Source organism: Oncorhynchus masou, chromosome 1 (assembly GCF_036934945.1).
Source record: "Oncorhynchus masou masou isolate Uvic2021 chromosome 1, UVic_Omas_1.1, whole genome shotgun sequence".
NCBI classification, from domain to species: Eukaryota; Metazoa; Chordata; class Actinopteri; order Salmoniformes; family Salmonidae; genus Oncorhynchus; species Oncorhynchus masou.
Window position 1 is genome coordinate 33,795,000 of NC_088212.1, and position 19,949 is coordinate 33,814,948.

Consider the following 19,949-nt stretch of genomic DNA (forward strand, 5'->3'; position numbering starts at 1 on the left):
TCTGTCTGTGTGTTGTGTGTGTGTAGGCCTACCTTTCCTCCCAAAGTAACATCAGGTCGTGTGTGTGTGTCTGTCTGTGTGTTGTGTGTGTCTGTGTGTTGTGTGTGTCTGTCTGTGTGTTGTGTGTGTAGGCCTACCTTCCCTCCCCAAGTAACATCAGGTCGTGTGTGTGTGTCTGTCTGTGTGTTGTGTGTGTAGGCCTAACATCAGGTCGTGTGTGTGTGTCTGTCTGTGTGTTGTGTGTGTAGGCCTACCTTCCCTCCCCAAGTAACATCAGGTGTGGTAACATCAGGTGTGTGTGTGTGTCTGTGTGTCCTGTAACATCAGGTCGTGTGTGTGTGTCTGTCTGTGTGTTGTGTGTGTAGTAACATCAGGTGTGTGTGTGTGTCTGTGTGTTGTTGTGTGTGTAGGCCTACCTTCCTCCCCAAGCCTGTCTGTGTGTTGTGTGTGTAGGCCTACCTTTCCTCCCCAAGTAACATCAGGTCGTGTGTGTGTGTCTGTCTGTGTGTTGTGTGTGTAGGCCTACCTTTCCTCCCCAAGTAACATCAGGTCGTGTGTGTGTGTCTGTCTGTGTGTTGTGTGTGTAGGCCTACCTTCCCTCCCCAAGTAACATCAGGTCGTGTGTGTGTGTCTGTCTGTGTGTTGTGTGTGTAGGCCTACCTTCCCTCCCCAAGTAACATCAGGTTGTGTGTGTGTCTGTCTGTGTGTTGTGTGTGTAGTCCTACCTTCCCTCCCCAGGTGACATCCAGTTAACCTCCAGGTGACCCCTACTCAGGTCAGAGATGACACACACCAGCAGCGTCCAGCCCACCCTCTCACCTGCCAGGGAGGCCAACACATCACCATGTACTGGCCCTGTGGTAAGGTGAAGAGGGGATGGGAGGGGGGGAAAGAGAAAGACAGTCTGTAATAGTCTCAGACTCAACCAGTCAGTCCTTTTGTTTTTACTCAGTATGTTCACAAACTAAAAAAGAACAAACCAACAAAAAACTATCGAGAACAAAATACAGTGTGTGAAGATATATGTTTAAGTGAGTTAGTTAGTTGGTCAGTTCTTTAGTTAGCCACAGACTGTTCACTCTGTCACCATCTGGCAAGCGGGATCGAAGCATTGGGTCTTGGACCAATAGGCTCCGGGACAACTTTTACCACCAGGCCATCAGACTGCTGAACAGCGAACCCTAGCTATCTACCTGCCCCTGCACCTTATTCAATTATTTTCCCCTTAGAGACTATTTGCACGGACTAAATTCTAACCCGAACCCTAATTGTAACCTTAGCCTCACACCTAACCTAGTCTCACACCTAACCTAACACACACACACACACACACACACACACACACACACACACACACACACACACACACACACACACACACACACACACACACACACACACACACACACGCAACTCTGCTGTTCGATTATATACTATGTATTCAACTGCGCGACCAAGATACTGTCCACTTTATAGTTGTAAATACAGTTATAATTGACACAGCACATTCAGTATCTATTATGCTATTGTATCTATACTGTATATCATACCGTGTACATAAAAGGCTATTACTACAACACTACCTCTTCTATTACTTGTTATTTTGTATTTGACTGATATTATTGATATTGATTATTGTACTGCAATGTTGATGGAACTGGCACAAAGCCTTTCGCTGCACCTTTTATACCTGCTGTAAACTGTATGCGTGATGAATACAATTTGATTTGTTTTGATTACCTCACAAGTTGTTACTCACCAGTCCAAATGTAGAGAATGGGGAGGCAGAGGAGAATCCTATGTTGTTCTGTCATGTCTGTGTGGCTGATAAGCATCCTCCTCTGTGGCGCTGTTATGCATCTGTGTGAGAGAGTACATGAGTTGTGAGAGTGTTTGAGTGAGTGAGTGAGTTTTGTCAATAGTATACCACAGGGTGGTGACATGTTACTGAGCTGGGCAGCAGTGCATTGTGGGGGATTACCAGCCCCTAGTCATGTGACCTCACACCCGCCACAGAATCTCCCCACAGATTGAGAGAGAAAGAGAGAGAGAGAGCAAGAGAAGACAGAAAAGCTATTTCACCTCTGCTCTTTCACAGAGTTGTTCTACCGGTATCATGTTTACAAAGTCTTGTGTCTATAGTTCAGAGGTCCATAGAATCCTACTGTAGTGTACAATAGGGAGATCTCTGGTTGTGTCCTCTACTGTGTGAGTAGATCAGTAGTCTGCCAGCAGTAGATCAGTAGTAAACAGGTAACCACAGAGGACACCTGCAGCTCTGGGCTGTGAGATATGAGGTGAGAGGCTGATCATAATAATCATCCCCAAAGTACACCTGCATAGACAAACACACAAACGCACACACACACACACACACCAAGGTTTGGTCTCAATTCAGGATTATGGAATTGACTCTCAACTAATGAGTTGAAATTCAAATTGGCCACACCTCACAGAATGTACAATTTCAATTTGAGTCTGAATAACAGGAAGTAGAATTGAATTCAGTGCAATTCAAATAAATTACACTCTGTTGTAGAACACAAGAGTTTCATTGAATTTGACAGGTCACACTTCCAGAGCTCAAAGAATATATCACTTTTCAATAATTCTATTCTCTTTTAACCTTAGTGCTTCCAATACCCAATTATATTTCGCCCAAACATTTAATTTGTTTGGCTCCTTTTTGAATGCCTCAAGGTCAACTAGTGCATTCTGGGAAATGTAGTATTTTCCACATATTTAACAAGATTTAAGTGGTTAATTAAATATAATAACTTAGACTATTGGCATGTTGATTTTTACTTGATAATTCAAATCAACTGTTTCAACAATATTTCATATTCATTTATAAACTGGGTTGTTCGAGCCCTTTATGCTGATTGGCTGAAAGCCGTAGTATATCAGACCGTATACCACCGGTATGACAACATGTATTTTTGTGAATTGCAATTCTGTATCCTGTTTACTACTTCAATTCAAATTCTAGAATTTAATTGGAGTTTGAGGCATTCACAATTCAATTCTGAATTGAGCCGAACCCTGACACACACACACACACACACACACACACACACACACACACACACACACACACACACACACACACACACACACACACACACACACACACACACACACACACACACACACACACTGTCAGAATGCTAGTTGTGCACTATGGACGAGACACATGGAAAGTATGTGTTCTTGCAGTGTGTGTATACAGGAGAGACAGTGTGTTGGATATAGTATGTTGGCCTCCAGTATGAAATGGGTGGTGTTGTTGTGGGGGTAGTGTGGATTAACCACCTGGTTTCACCCGCCTCACCAGCTGACAGGTTAAATACAGACACAGCTATATATACATATATACAGTCCTAACATCAGACTGGAAAATATGAAGAAACACTCTAATAATATCACTGCAGTCAATAATGTATGGACAATCTAAACCATCCTATATGAGGGCTGGACTGGTGAAGAAAGGAAAAGTTGACAAAAAGGGAAGGTCACACACACACACACACACACACACACACACACACACACAGCTGCTGTACTCGTGGGGATAGGAAAGGGGGCGGGAGCATGAAAGAGAAAATGAAAGCTGTCAGCAGAGACAGAGAACGAGGGAAGGATGATGCAGCTCAAATGAGGTAAATGAATAAAAACATGGAATGAACCTCCGTCTACACCTCCATCCAACTCAGGGAACATCAGGGGTGCCAGGGCAACATGTGTTCTGTTCTATGGTGATCGTGTTGGACTTGTTAACATCAAAACAAAGGTATTCATCTGTTTAGGGGGTGAATGTGCATTTGTGTCTGTCTATCCCAGTATCAGATTACAATTACAGTGAATGTGCATTTGTGCCTGGACTGTCTATCCCAGTATCAGATTACAACAACCAGTCCTTCTCTAGTCCTGTCCTTCTCTATTGTAGCCTGCCTGGACAGCTAGCAACCAGTCCTTCTCTATTGCCTGGACAGCTAGGGTAACTAACAACCAGTCCTTCTCTATTGTAGCCTGCCTGGACAGCTAGGGTAACTAACAACCAGTCCTTCTCTATTGTAGCCTGCCTGGACAGCTAGGGTAACTAACAACCAGTCCTTCTCTATTGTAGCCTGCCTGGACAGCTAGGGTAACTAACAACCAGTCCTTCTCTATTGTAGCCTGCCTGGACAGCTAGGGTAACTAACAACCAGTCCTTCTCTATTGTAGCCTGCCTGGACAGCTAGGGTAACTAACAACCAGTCCTTCTCTATTGTAGCCTGCCTGGACAGCTAGGGTAACTAACAACCATCTCTTCCACTCACCATGTTGTTTTTTGACATGTAACACACTGGGCTTGCTGCCTGGCTGTAAGCGTGTGTATCATTGCATAGAATAGATAGCAGCCTTTCTCGACCAGACCGGAATTGAAATTGTTCAGCTTCTTGGCTATATAAAATCTGACATCATTAATTCAACACATTACCACTTCATGACTGTGTGAGATCATAGATGAAATAGATTCACTGTAAGAAAAAGAAAAAATAACATAGTTCCTTCTTCTGTCTTCCTTCAGGTTCAAAAAATAACTTCTGGACATTTCTCCGAGCCTGTTGCTGTAAGGTTATACATTTCCGTCTAGCCAAAGAGAGACTACGTTCCTCCTGAAGCGTAATTATCAACAGCTATCCTCCCTGATGTTTCTCTACATTCTGAAAACCAACTGAGTGCCTGCAGACTGTTTGATGCTCTCAAGAGTGATCCTTATCCTTACAGTAGTCCTCCAACAACATTTCCACCATAATGGTCAGGTTCTTGGTTCTGGCCCTCCTGTCTCTGGCTGGTGTGACCCAGACCTCCGCTAGCCCGACCCAGGCCTCTGAGCCCTTTAACCCCACTGAGGAGCAGCCTCCCTTAGGTACAGGAAGCCTCTCATTCCCTTGGAGCCACCTCCGTCTTCCGGGGTACATTGTTCCTCTCCACTACCACCTCCTGCTCCACCCTAACCTCACCATGCTCAGCTACAGCGGTACTGTCCGGATAGAGCTCCAGGTTCAGAACAATACCAACTGGGTGGTGCTGCACAGCAAGGGTCTCCGTATCACTACAGCAACCATGTTGGACCAGAACCTGGCTCACCTGTCAGACAAGGTAGGCTACTCCCTCAGAACTAAACCGTCATGCTCAGTTTGTAACGATGTCCCACTTTTGTCTTCTCTGACATGTCCGTCTAATTACTACTGCATGTGTGTCTTCAGGTGCTCCCTGTGCTCCACAATCCTACCCATGAGCAGACTGCCATCTTCTCTCCCAGAGTGCTCAGCGGTGGGCAGAAGTACTTCCTATTTCTGGAGTTTGGGGCGGAGATAGGAGAAGGCTTCTATGGCTTCTACAGGAGCACCTACAGAACCAGCAGTGGAGAGACACGGTACGGAGCGTGTGTGAGTCTACCTCCCTCTCTCTCTCCATGGGAGGGAGAAAGGCTGTGTTGTGCATCACTCCCTAACCAAATGTTTTTTTTGTGAGACATCACATGATAAACAACTTGTAATGTCTCTCTTTCTCTCTGCTCTCCACTCTCTCTCTCTGCCCACCCTCTATCTATCTCTCCAGGAACCTGGTCTCCACTCATTTTGAGCCCACCAGTGCTCGGATGGCGTTTCCTTGTTTTGATGAGCCGAGCTTCAAGGCTAATTACTCTATCAGTATCAGGAGGAGCTGGGAACACACCGCCCTGTCCAACATGCCTGTAGTGAGTTAACACACAAAAGCAACACGGTGGCAGGTGGTTCATAGTATGTGAGTGTGCATTACAATGTGTGTGTGTGTGTGTGTGTTTCCCCTTTAGGAGCAGACAGTGGTCCTGGATGATGGTCTAATGGAGGACCGTTTTGTTGTGAGTGTGAGGATGAGCTCCTACCTGGTGGCCTTCATCGTGTGTGACTTCAGATCTGTCAGCGCAACAACGGCCTCAGGGGTCAAGGTAGGTGGGACAGGGGTGTGTGTGAATGTGTGTACAGGCGGTATGTGTGATTTCAGAACATCACTGTGTTCACATATGTTTCAGGTATCTGTCTATGCTGCTCCTGAGAAATGGCAGCAGACCCATTATGCTCTGAAGGCTGCAGTCAAACTACTGGAGTTCTATGAGAAATACTTCAACATCAAATACCCACTACCTAAACAAGGTAACTAAATACTTCAACATCAAATACCCACTACCAAAACAAGGTAACTAAATACAAGGTAACTAAATACTTCAACATCAAATACCCACTACCAAAACAAGGTAACTAAATACTTCAACATCAAATACCCACTACCTAAACAAGGTAACTAAATACTTCAACGTCAAATACCCACTACCTAAACAAGGTAACTAAATACTTCAACGTCAAATACCCACTACCTAAACAAGGTAACTAAATACTTCAACGTCAAATACCCACTACCTAAACAAGGTAACTAAATACATCAACATCAAATACCCACTACCTAAACAAGGTAACTAAATACATCAACATCAAATACCCACTACCTAAACAAGGTAACTCAACGGTGCTGATGACCAGGGTTCAATAGCAGTTGTTGAAACAAGTAAGGTAATCATTGAAGTTGCTACCTTCCCCCCCTCCAGACCTGGTTGCTATCCCAGACTTTCAGGCCGGAGCGATGGAGAACTGGGGTCTGATCACCTTCAGAGAGACCAGCCTGCTCTTCGACCCCGCCACCTCCTCAGGCTCCGATAGGGTCTGGGTTACCATGGTGATCGCCCACGAGCTCGCCCACCAGGTGAGAGCCGGACAGAAAGTTGTTCAGGGTGTTGAACAGGAAGTAGCAGCTCATGGCAGGAAGTGAACCTTGGTAGTGTGAAGAGGGATTAGACTGTCATGTCATAACCCTCTGCATTCTTCGGGAAGTGTATCCTCACTGGGAGACAAATAGATCTCCTCACAGTGAATGAACCTGAATGAAATGACTGGAACAGATAGATGTCTGTCCTCCTCTTCCTCTGACATCTCTCATTGTCTGTCCTCCTCTTCCTCTGACATCTCTCATTGTCTGTCCTCTCCTGCCTGCCCGTTTGTCTGTCTATCAGTGGTTTGGCAACCTGGTGACCATGCAGTGGTGGAATGACATCTGGCTGAACGAGGGCTTCGCCAGATACATGGAGTACATCTCAGTCAACGCCACATACCCCAAACTCAGAGTGGTAGGATCCTGTTACTCATATGTTGTACACATCCCTACTCCAACTTCACAGTAGTATTATTGATTAGTATGAATGTTTCACATGTCCCTGAGGGATATTCCTGTTGAAAAGGTGCCCTTTTCATCTCTCAGGAGGATTATCTGGTGGACACCTGCTTTGCTGCGATTGGTCGAGACTCTCTTAACTCCTCCCGTCCCATCTCCAGTGCGGCTGAGAGCCCCACACAGATTGAAGAGATGTTTGACACAGTATCCTACGACAAGGTAGACAAAAAACGCAAACACGCACATCTTTTTTCCATCACATTGCTTTTATCAACCCTGTCTTTGCTTCAAAGGAGGGAATAAGGATGAGTGTCTAAAGTATTGGATCAGGACTGCAGTGTTAATGTACTGTACTGTTTATGTGTTTATCCACCAGGGTGCATGTGTCCTGCACATGCTCAGACACTACCTGACTGACCAAGTGTTCCAGAGTGGAATCGTGCGCTACCTTCGCAGGTACAGCTACAGCAACGCTCACAACCAGGACCTGTGGGACAGCCTGGCCAATGTGCGTAGATCGTTCAAATGATATATATTTTATTATAAACTGGGTGGTTCCAGCCGTGAATGTTGATTGGCTGACAGCTGTGGTATATCGGACCATATACCACGGGTTTGACAAAACATTTATTTTTACTGCTCTAATGACGTTGATAACCAGTTTATAATAGCAATAAGGCTCCTCGGGGGTTTGTGTTATATGACCAATATACCATGGCTAAAGGCTGTATCCAGGCACTCTGCGTTGCGTCGTGCAAAAGAACAGCCCTTGGCCGTGGTATATTGGTGATAACCCCCCCCCGTGCCTTATTGCTTAATTGATCCCTCTGTGTCGGATGATTCAGTGTGTAAATGTAAGGTGCTGTGTTGTTGTTCTCAGACGTGTTCAGAGGAGGAGTTCAGCTCTGGAGAACACTGTTACAGCAGCAGGCAGGCAGCTAAGAACGCAGTAAACACACCTCTGTTTACACAGCAGTACATTACATTACAATACCAACAGTCAAGTCTCACCATTGATTTAAGAGTGTGATGTTTACGTGTGTGTGTGTGTGTGTGTCAGTACCTGTACACTGGGGAGCACCTGGACCTGACATCCATGATGAACACCTGGACACTGCAGACAGGTGTGCCCTTGGTAACAGTTACTAGGCAGGGGTCTCATCTCCTGCTGAAACAGGAGAGGTTCCTGAGGACCGCACATCCTTCTGATCCAGCATGGCCCAGCCTGCAGCAGGGGTAAACACACACACCACACACACAAACACACACACACATTCTCTGTGATTGTCATGTGCAGTGAGGTCATATTCCTGCGCCTCATCCCTCCCCTCGCTGATCTCTCTGTGTTAGGTTCCTGTGGCACATCCCTCTGACATACAGGACTGACACCTCAACAAGTATCCACAGACACCTAATGACCACACTCACAGGTAAGACACCTAATGACCACACTCACAGGTAAGACACCCAATGACCACAGTCACAGGTAAGACACCTAATGACCACACTCACAGGTAAGACACCTAATGACCACACTCACAGGTAAGACACCTAATGACCACACTCACAGGTAAGACACCTAATGACCACACTCACAGGTAAGACACCTAATGACCACACTCACAGGTAAGACACCCAATGACCACAGTCACAGGTAAGACACCTAATGACCACACTCACAGGTAAGACACCTAATGACCACACTCACAGGTAAGACACCTAATGACCACACTCACAGGTAAGACACCCAATGACCACAGTCACAGGTAAGACACCTAATGACCACACTCACAGGTAAGACACCTAATGACCACACTCACAGGTAAGACACCTAATGATCACACTCACAGGTAAGACACCTAATGACAACAATCACAGGGAAGATAGTTGTGGTCTCGCTCGTGAGGTTTCACTAATTCATTGATTGCCTAGTCTCTCCTCTCCTCAGACAGTGTGGAGGTGGGGGAGGAGGTGGGCTGGGTGAAGGTGAATGTGGACATGGCTGGTTATTACCTGGTCCACTATGATGGTTCAGGCTGGGACGACTTGATACAACTACTGAAGGACAACCACACAGCTCTCACCTTCATGGACAGAACACACCTCATACACAACGCCTTCCAACTCACCACGTAAGAAACCTACCTGTGTGTGTTAATATATGAATAGACGGCCTCCCGGGTGGTGCAGTGGTCTAGGGCTGTGCCACCAGAGACTCTGGGTTCGCACCCAGGCTCTGTCGCAGCCAGCCGCGACCGGGAGGTCCGTGGGGCGACGCACAATTGGCCTAGTGTCGTCCGAGTTAGGGAGGGTTTGGCCGGTAGGGATATCCTTGTCTCATCGCGCACCAGCGACTCCTGTGGCGGGCCGGGCGCAGTGCACGCTAAACGAGTTGCCAGGTGCACAGTGTTTCCTCCGACACATTGGTGCGGCTGGCTTCCGGGTTGGATGCACGCTGTGTTAAAGAAGCAGTGCGGCTTGGTTGGGTTGTGTTTTAGAGGACGCATGGCTCCCGAGCCCATACGGGAGTTGTAGCGATGAGACAAGACAGTAACAATTGGATACCACGAAATTGGGGAGAAGGTACACTTCAACTATGTCAGACAAAATGAGGGGAAAAAATCCAGAAAATCACATTGTAGGATTTTTTATGAATTTCTTTGTAAATTATGGTGGAAAATAAGTATTTGGTCACCTACAAACAAGCAAGATTTCTGGCTCTCACAGACCCGTAGCTTCTTCTTTAAGAGGCTACTCTGTCCTCCACTCGTTACCTGTATTAATGGCACCTGTTTGAACTTGTTATCAGTATAAAAGACACCTGTCCACAACCTCAAACAGTCACACTCCAAACTCCACTACGGCCAAGACCAAATAGCTGTCAAAGGACACCAGAAACAAAATTGTAGACCTGCACCAGGCTGGGAAGACTGAATCTGCAATAGGTAAGCAGCTTGGTTTAAAGAAATCAACTGTGGGAGCAATTATTAGGAAATGGAAGACATACAAGACCACTGATAATCTCCCTCAATCTGGGGCTCCACGCAAGATCTCACCCTGTGGGGTCAAAATTATCACAAGAACGGTGAGCAAAAATCCCAGAACCACACAGGGGGACCTAGTGAATGACCTGCAGAGAGCTGGGACCAAAGTAACAAAGCCTACCATCAGTAACACACTACGCCGCCAGGGACTCAAATCCTGCAGTCCCCCTGCTTAAGCCAGTACATGTCCAGGCCCGTCTGAAGTTTGCTAGAGAGCATTTGGATGATCCAGAAGAAGATTGGGAGAATGTCATATGGCCAGATCAAACCAAAATATAACTTTTTGGTAAAAACTCAACTCGTTGTGTTTGGAGGACAAGGAATGCTGAGTTGCATCCAAAGAACACCATACCTACTGTGAAGCATGAGGGTGGAAACATCAGAAAGAGTGAATGGGGCCATGTATCGTGAGATTTTGAGTGAAAACCTCCTTCCATCAGCAAGGAAATTGAAGATGAAACGTGGCTGGGTCTTTCAGCATGACAATGATCCCAAACACACCACCCGGGCAACGAAGGAGTGGCTTCGTAAAAAGCATTTCAAGATCCTGGAGTGGCCTAGCCAGTCTCCAGATCTCAACCCCATAGATACCTTTGGAGGGAGTTGAAAGTCCGTGTTGCCCAGCAACAGACCCAAAACATCACTGATCTAGAGGAGATCTGCATGGAGGAATGGGCCAAAATACCAGCTAAAGTGTGTGAAAACCTTGTGAAGACTTACAGAAAACATTTGACCTCTGTCATTGCCAACAAAGGGTATTTAACAAAGTATTGAGATAAACTTTTGTTGTTGACCAAATACTTATTTTCCACCATCATTTGCAAATAAATTCATTAAAAATCCTACAATGTGATTTTCTGGATTTTTTTTCTCATTTTGTCTGTCATAGTTGAAGTGTACCTATGATGAAAATTACAGGCCTCTCTCATCTTTTTAAGTGGGAGAACTTGCACAATTGGTGGCTGACTAAATACTTTTTGCCCAACTGTATATATGTGAATAGACAACACAAACAGACTTTTATTTCTGACGTCATCTCTCTATACTACTTCGATAGGGCAGGTCGGTTGTCTCTCGATAAATCCTTGGACCTTATTGGCTACCTGCGATCAGAAAGTCACACCGTTCCCTTACTCGAGGGGTTGGGCTACCTGGAAGCTTTCTACAGGATAGTGGAGAGGAGAGACATACCTGATGTCACACAAAACCTCAGGGTAGGACACATACACATACATGTGCACACACACACACACACACACACACACACACACACACACAAAACAATTCTAAAAACATTCTGGTTCAGTTGCGGAGTTTGAGTGCGTGTGTGGTCTGATGTCCTCTATGTGTGTGGTCTGATGTCCTCTGTGTGTGTGGTCTGATGTCCTCTGTGTGTGTGGTCTGATGTCCTCTGTGTGTGTGGTCTGATGTCCTCTGTGTGTGTGGTCTGATGTCCTCTGTGTGTGTGGTCTGATGTCCTCTGTGTGTGTGGTCTGATGTCCTCTGTGTGTGTGGTCTGTTGTCCTCTGTGTGTGGTCTGATGTCCTCTCTGTGTCGGGTCTGATGTCCTCTCTGTGTCGGGTCTGATGTCCTCTCTGTGTCGGGTCTGATGTCCTCTCTGTGTCGGGCCTGATGTCCTCTCTGTGTCGGGCCTGATGTCCTCTCTGTCTGATGTCCTCTCTGTGTCGGGTCTGATGTCCTCTCTGTGTGGGGTCTGATGTCCTCTCTGTGTCGGGTCTGATGTCCTCTCTGTGTCGGGTCTGATGTCCTCTCTGTGTCGGGCCTGATGTCCTCTCTGTGTCGGGTCTGATGTCCTCTCTGTGTCGGGTCTGATGTCCTCTCTGTGTGGGGTCTGATGTCCTCTCTGTGTGGGGTCTGATGTCCTCTCTGTGTGGGGTCTGATGACCTCTCTGTGTCGGGTCTGATGTCCTCTCTGTGTCGGGTCTGATGTCCTCTCTGTGTGGGGTCTGATGTCCTCTCTGTGTCGGGTCTGATGTCCTCTCTGTGTCGGGTCTGATGTCCTCTCTGTGTCGGGCCTGATGTCCTCTCTGTGTCGGGCCTGATGTCCTCTCTGTGTCGGGCCTGATGTCCTCTCTGTGTCGGGCCTGATGTCCTCTCTGTGTCGGGCCTGATGTCCTCTCTGTGTGGGGTCTGATGTCCTCTCTGTGTCGGGTCTGATGTCCTCTCTGTGCCGGGCCTGATGTCCTCTCTGTGTCGGGCCTGATGTCCTCTCTGTGTCGGGCCTGATGTCCTCTCTGTGTCGGGCCTGATGTCCTCTCTGTGTCGGGTCTGATGTCCTCTCTGTGTCGGGTCTGATGTCCTCTCTGTGTCGGGTCTGATGTCCTCTCTGTGTCGGGTCTGATGTCCTCTCTGTGTCGGGTCTGATGTCCTCTCTGTGTCGGGTCTGATGTCCTCTCTGTGTCGGGTCTGATGTCCTCTCTGTGTGGGGTCTGATGTCCTCTCTGTGTCGGGTCTGATGTCCTCTCTGTGTGTGTTTTCCGCAGACGTACATCCTGTGGTATTTCCGTGATGTGATTGACCGTCAGACGTGGAGCGACAAGGGCTCTGTGTCTGAGAGGCGGCTGAGGTCGGAGCTCCTTTCCCTGGCCTGCCATCTAGGAGACCTCCCCTGTTTGAAGCAGGCCCAGCGCAGCTTCACACACTGGCTGGACTCCAACAGCACGCTTACGTATGTCTCTCTGCCTATCTATCTGTCTGTCTGTCAGAGTGTGGTTACATCCCTTTGACAGTAACATACCTCCTGAAATCCACGACCAATCAAAGGTGCAAACTTTGCCTGACTGCAGAAGTAAACCATGTCCTGTCTGTGCCTCTCCATCCACCAGCCTGCCTGCAGATGTGGCAGAGACAGTGTATTCAGTAGGGGCCCAGGAGGACACGGGCTGGGCGTCTCTCCTCCAGACATACACCCACTCCCTCTCAGAGACACACAAACACAAGATCCTCTCTGCCCTGGCCAGCAGCCGAGACACTAACAAACTAACCAGGTGTGTACAGTCTTCTATACGCGGTCAATTCAATATTTGACATTACATTCAGTGTGTGTGTTTCTACCCCAGGTTGTTGGAGCTGGGTCTAGAGGGAGAGGTGATCCGTACCCAGGACCTGGACTCCCTCATCGCCATGGTAGCCAGGAACCCAGGGGGACATCATCTGGCCTGGAGCTACGTCCAGAAATACTGGAGCACCCTGGTGGACAAGTAGGTGGTCGAGAGGGAGGGGATAGAGGGAGGGAGGGAGGAGAGAGGTAGAGAAGGAGACTAACACTGAGGATAAATAGGTGGAGAATGAGAGAGGGGAAAGGGAGAAAGATTAACTGAGAGACTAATACTGATGACAAAGTAGGTAGTAGTAGGCCAGCAGTCCCATAGCCTGGGGGCTTTGCCAACCTGTGGTGTTTTGCTCTTGTTCTTACCCTGCAGGTTCCAGTTGGGATCGTTCTCTATTAGAAACATCATTATTGGTACCACAGCCCAGTTCTCCTCCACAGAGGAACTCACTGAGGTGAGATTACTGATCTTTCCATGGCAGTATCATTTGTTGTCAGAAGCAAAGTTCTGTTTGAGCGAGGGAGAGGGTGTGTCCCGTAACCCACGGCCATGCTTACCAGGTGTGTGTGTTCCCCAGGTGCGTGTATTCTTTGAGTCGATCCGTGAGCAGGCAGCTCAGCTGCGAGTGACTGAGGTTGCCATGGATAACATCCAGAAGAACATCCTCTGGCTGCAAAGGAACCTGGGAACTCTGAGGAGCTGGCTGGACCAACAGATAGACTGAAGAGAAAGAGAGAGGCAGAGGGAGGGGGGATAGGGAGAGAGAGGCAGAGGGAGGGGGGATAGGGAGAGAGAGACAGACAGAGGGAGGGAGAGATAGAGGGAGAGAGGAAGGGGATAGGGAGAGACAGAGGGGGTAGGGGATAGGGAGAGAGAGAGAGGGATAGGGAGAGAGAGAGACAGAGGGAGGGGGATAATGGAGAGAGACAGAGGGAGGGGGATAGGGAGAGACAGAGGGAGGGGGATAGGGAGAGAGAGAGACAGAGGGATGGGGGATAGGGAGAGAGAGAGACAGGGGTATGGGGGATAGGGAGAGAGAGACAGCGGTAGATTAGAGCTTTGTTTTTTCATTTTTTATTTTTTGGATAGTTGTGTGTGTATATAATTTGGTCATGATTTTCAGTTTATATCAGGGACTTGGAATTGGTTTTGTTGAATTTGATTAAAATGTTTAATAATGAAGTGTTGTCAAAGTGCTCATTGAAGAGCAGTAAGAAGACCGAGATGTGGAATTACACAGAGTAAGAGCAAATGAAATATGAACAGAAAACCAATTTGTAGGTGTCAACAGTGAATGTAGGAGAAGCCTGAAAAGGCAAAAACAGCCGTTTCTGTATGTGAGACAGAATGAAGCTTGGTCTCACACACTACAACCTCACAGCCACTAGAGGGTGGGGACTGCTGAAGATTCAGTAGGAAACATACAGTTGCAGTCGGAAGTTTACATACACTTAGGTTGGAGTCATTAAAATTCATTTTTCAACCCCTTCACAAATTTCTTGTTAACAAACTATAGTTTTGGCAAGTCGGACATCTACTTTGCGCATGACACAAGTAATTTTTCCAACAATTGTTTACAGACAGATTATTTAACTTATAATTCACTGTATCACAATTCCAGTGGGTCAGAAGTTTACATACACTAAGTTGACTGTGCCTTTAAACAGCTTGGAAAATTCCAGAAAATGATGTCATGACTTTAGAAGCTTCTGATAGGCTAATTTACATAATTTGAGTCAATTGGAGGTGTACCTGTGGATGTATTTCAAGGCCTACCTTCAAACTCAGTGTCTCTTTGCTTGACATCATGGGAGAATCAGAAGAAATCAGCCAAGAGCTCAGAAAAAAATGTGTAGACCTCCACAAGTCTGGTTCATCCTTGGGAGCAATTTACAAACACCTGAAGGTACTACGTTCATCTGTACAAACAATAGTACGCAAGTATAAACACCATGGGACCACGCAGCCATCATACCGCTCAGGAAGGAGACGCGTTCTGTCTCCTAGAGATTAAAGTACTTTGGTGCGGAAAGTGCAAATCAATTCCAGAAAAACAGAAAAAGGACCTTGTGAAGATGCTGGAGGAAATAGGTATAAAAGTATCTATATCCACAGTAAAATGAGTCCTATATCGACATAACCTGAAAGGCCCCTCAGCAAGGAAGAAGCCACTGCTCCAAAACCGCCATAAAAAAGCCAGACTACGGTTTGCAACTGCACATGGGGACAAAGATCGTACTTTTTGGAGAAATGTCCTCTGGTCTGATCAAACAAAAATATAACTGTTTGGCAATAATGACCATCGTTAAGTTTAGAGTAAAAAGGGGGAGGCGTGTTAGCCAAAGAATACCATCCCAACCGTGAAACACGGTGGAAAATGATGTGGATATATTGAAGCAACATCTCAAGACATCAGTCTGGAAGCTTGGTCACAAATGGGTCTTCCAAATGGACATTTACGTGTATGTAAACTTGTGACCCACTGGGAATGTGGTGAAAGAAATAAAAGCTTAAATCATTCTCTCTACTATTATTCTGATATTTTACCATCTTAAAATAAAGTGGTGAGACAGAACATTTTTACTAGGATTAACTGTCAGGAATTGTGAAAAACTTAGTTTAAATGTATTTGGCTAAGGTGTATGTAAACTTCCGACTTCAACTGTATGTGTGTAAACATGTTGTACACATATCTATTGTGAGCGGACCAAGTAATTGGGCATCACTCTAAAGCGGGAAGGTGGAATAAACGAGTCAGGAGTAGGTTCTTGACTGAACACAGTTCTCTATTGAGGGCATTTGGTCAACAAAAACACTCCAACATAATCAATGAAAATCTTCCAAGGAAAAACATACATCTTCTCCAGATGAAACAGGAACACAATAGGATTATCTTTAAACTACAACAAAAAGTCACGGGATTGTCACCGTCTTAGTGGTTCTTCCTGGATAGCTCTTCTCTCTCTCCATTCTCTCTCTCTCTCTATTCTCTCTCCATTCTCTCTCTCTCTCCATTCTCTCTCTCTCTCCATTCTCTCTCTCTCTCCATTCTCTCTCTTTTCTATTCTCTCTCTCTCTCTCTATTCTCTCTCTCTATTCTCTCTCTCTCTCCATTCTCTCTCCATTCTCTCTCTCCATTCTCTCTCTCCATTCTCTCTCTCTATTCTCTCTCTCTATTCTCTCTCTCTCTCTCCATTCTCTCTCTTATAGGGGAAGGAGAGTATGTCATTAGTACCATCAGCTGTGCTTAATTGCCTCTTGTCTCCCATGCCTTGTTGGGCTCCTATCCGTGAGCCCAGCCTGCCCTCTGGTGGTCCTTCCAAACTATGTTTTTCATTTTGCTGAATTTCTGAGTGTTGGTTTACTCAAAAAACACACCTATCGTGCATGCACATTGCTTGAATCATGGATGGAGGGATGGATGGAGAGGCAATGAGAACCTCAGAATCTATCCTCTGTTGTTTTGGCAATAGCCTGGAAACAAGTGGATGGTGCTGACCTGATACTTGTTCTGGAAATAAACAGAAAAAGCTGTTGGAGAAGTACAGTGCCTTCAGATAGTATTCATACCCCTTGACGTATTCCACATTTTGTGTTACAGCCTAAATTAAAAATTGATTAAATACATGTTTGTTTTTTTCAGAATACACACAATACCCCATAATGACAAAGTAAAAACATGTTTTTAGAAATCTTTGTATATTTATTGTTTTTTTGTGTGTGTTTTTATGTTTAGGGGGTAGATCAGCTTTAATATTGCAGATTGTGTGTTCTATCAATGTAATTATTTGCATAATTTCCTATTCCCCATATATTTTTTGCTTATTTATTTGATATATTTTCTGTTATCATTTTCCCCTAACCCTAACTCCCATCCCCTAATTGGAGTAAACTAATGGACAACAATACTTTGGCTTCTACTTCCAGTTTAACATACTATATACATTTTACAGAAATGGTACACGGACACGGTATATTTTACATTAGTTTTCTATTTGTATTTTTTATTTTACCCTTCAGCTCCCGTCACCCCCTCCAATCTATCTCTAAACACCATCCAGTCTTGACTTCTACTTGACAAATATTTTGCTGTGCTGTGATGTTCCACAAAGGTTCTGAACTTTTCTATTCTCATAGTTTCCACAGATTCTAAATTAAAGATGAACACCTTTACTAAAAGTACTATTATATTATTGATTGACTGGCTATGACTTTTTAAGTCACCCTGCAGTACTATTTGCACATTATTCTTTTTTTATTCTTCAAGCTCTGTCACGTTGGTTGTTGATCATTGCTGGACAGCCAATTTCCAGTTTTGCCATAGATTTTCAAGATGATTTATGTCAAAATTGTAACTAGGCCACTCAGAAACATTCAATGTTGTCTTGGTAAGCTTCTCCAGTGTATATTTGACTTTGTGTTTTAGGTTATTGTCCTGCTGAAAGGTGAATTTGTTTCCCAGTGTCTGGTGGAAGCAGACTGAACCCGGTTTTCCTGTAGGAGTTTTCCTGTGCTTGGCTCTATTCCATAATTTTTATTTAAAAAAAACTCCCTAGTCCTTGCCAATGACAAGCATGCCTATAACATGATGCAGCCACCACAATGCTTGAAAATATGAAGAGTGGTACTCAGTGATGTGTTGGATTAGCCCCAAACATAACACTTTGTATTCAGGACATAAAGTAAATGTAATTTCCAAATTTTGGGGAATTTTACTTCTGTGCCTTATTGCAAGCAGGATGCATGTTTTGGAATATTTTGTATTCTGTATAAGCTTCCTTCTTTTCACTGTCATTTAGGTTAGTATTGTGGAGTCACTACAATGTTGATCCATTTTAAATGTTCTTCTATCACAGCCATTAAATTCGGTAATTGTTTTAAAGTCACCATTGGCCTCATGGTGAAATCCCTGAGCGGTTTCCTTCCTCTTTGTAAACTGAATTAGGAAGGACGCCTGTATCTTTGTATTTAAATAAAATTAACATTAAAATGTATCCTTCATTCAACTAGGCAAGTCAGTTAAGAACAAATACTTATTTACAATAACAGCCACCCTGGCCAAACCCTAACCTGGATGACGCTGGACCAATTGGACGACGCTGGCGCCACCCTATGGGACTCCCAATCACGGCTGTGATACAGCCTGGAATCAAACCAGGGTCTGTAGTTATGCCTCTAGCACTGAGATGCAGTGCCTTAGACCGCTGCGCCACTTGGGAGCCCAAGAGTATGTAGTGACTGGGTGTATTGATACACCATCCAAAGTGGAATTAATAACTTCACCATGCTCAAAGGGGTGTGTAGGGGGTACAGAAATGAGGTAGTCATCAAAAACTCATGTTAAACAATACTATTGCACACAGAGTGAGTCAGTTCAACTTATAATATGATTTATAATATGTTTTTACTCCTGAACGTATTTAGGCTTGCCATAACAAAGGGGTTGAACACAAGACATTTTAGCTTTTCATTTTTTATTAACTTTTTATTAAAAAATTCTAAAAACATAATTCCACTTTGATGTTATGGACTATTGTGTGTAGGTGAGTGACACAAAATCTAATTTTAATCTATTAGTCATGGGGTGTGAACACTTTCTGATGGCAATGTACAACTTTCTCACACTACTGAAACAACCACTTCCTGAAAACACACACACACACACACACACACACAAACACACACACACAAACAACGATTCCGTTCCCTTGGCTCCTTTGACCCATAATGAACACCTTAGCTATTGCACATTTACAGATGCACACCCATGTAATGTTTCAGAAGTGCTGTGACACACTGAAGTGCTGTCAAGCATCCATCTCTACATTGAATAGCTGTCTGTGGCGACTGACTGTCTATTGATAAAGACAGGGACATAAGTAGCCAAAGCTCAGTCACATGCTGATTGTGGGCCATGGGGACATCATCTTACTGCATGTGACTCCTGACCTCCTGAACAGTGTGTGTGTGTGTGTGTGTGTGTGTGTGTGTGTGTGTGTGTGTGTGTGTGTGTGTGTGTGTGCATGTGATTGAGAGAGAAAGAGAGACAGGCCAGTGTAATAACTCCCCCCAAACTCTGTCCTCGGGACCCCAAGGGGGTGCACATTTAGCTTTTTGCCCCTAGCACTACACAGCTAATTCAAATAATCAACAAATTATCAAGCTTTGATTATTTGAATCAGCTGTGTACTGTTACTGCAAAAACCAAAAAGAGCACCCCTTAGGGTCCCGAGGACCGAGTTTGGGAAATGCTGGGCTATATTGTAAAATTCATGAAAACTAAAATTAGCTTTTTGGTCTTAATTTAAGGTTAGGCATAATGTTAGCAATGTGATTAGGGTTAGGTTCAAAATCACATTTTAAGAAGATAAATTGTAGAAATAGGCGGGGTGACGACCCACAGGGAGGGTCAAACACAGAGGTCTAACTGTATTTTAATCACAGGCGGCACCTTAATTGGGGAGGACAGGCTCATATTGTTTTGCATTAACCACCAGAGTGTGTGTGTGTTTAAATCTGAACAGACAGAAGCCCTTTATTTGCGGTAATAAAGCTGTAGGGCCATAAAGCAGACAGCTTCAGC

General features: G+C 45.2%; 1 protein-coding gene across 2 annotated transcripts; it reads left to right on the forward strand.

Annotated features, from left to right (window-relative positions):
• Positions 1–3,598: 3,598 nt before the first annotated feature.
• erap2 (endoplasmic reticulum aminopeptidase 2) lies at positions 3,599–14,133 on the forward strand. 2 transcript variants are annotated; one of them, XM_064969650.1, is made up of 20 exons: positions 3,599–3,659; positions 4,571–5,145; positions 5,253–5,422; positions 5,608–5,746; positions 5,843–5,977; positions 6,062–6,182; positions 6,632–6,786; positions 7,094–7,207; positions 7,339–7,470; positions 7,628–7,759; positions 8,132–8,200; positions 8,312–8,487; positions 8,602–8,681; positions 9,200–9,383; positions 11,353–11,509; positions 12,800–12,984; positions 13,142–13,303; positions 13,376–13,516; positions 13,739–13,820; positions 13,944–14,133. In XM_064969650.1, exons 2-20 carry the CDS (start codon positions 4,798–4,800, stop codon positions 14,088–14,090), a joined length of 2,829 nt encoding a protein of 942 aa, XP_064825722.1. In that variant the 5' UTR covers positions 3,599–3,659; positions 4,571–4,797; the 3' UTR covers positions 14,091–14,133. The 2 variants fall into 2 exon arrangements, with proteins under 2 accessions (XP_064825722.1, XP_064825715.1); XM_064969643.1 differs by having other exon boundaries at positions 3,605–3,790.
• Positions 14,134–19,949: the final 5,816 nt, after the last annotated feature.

Bases quoted from the DNA above. Each gene is read 5' to 3' on its own strand.
- erap2 (XM_064969650.1), top strand. From the start codon at position 4,798: ATGGTCAGGTTCTTGGTTCTGGCCCTCCTGTCTCTGGCTGGTGTGACC. The intron at 6,183-6,631 runs GTAACTAAATAC...CCCCCCCTCCAG, and splicing joins ATACCCACTACCTAAACAAG to ACCTGGTTGCTATCCCAGAC. The intron at 11,510-12,799 runs GTAGGACACATA...TGTTTTCCGCAG, and splicing joins ATGTCACACAAAACCTCAGG to ACGTACATCCTGTGGTATTT.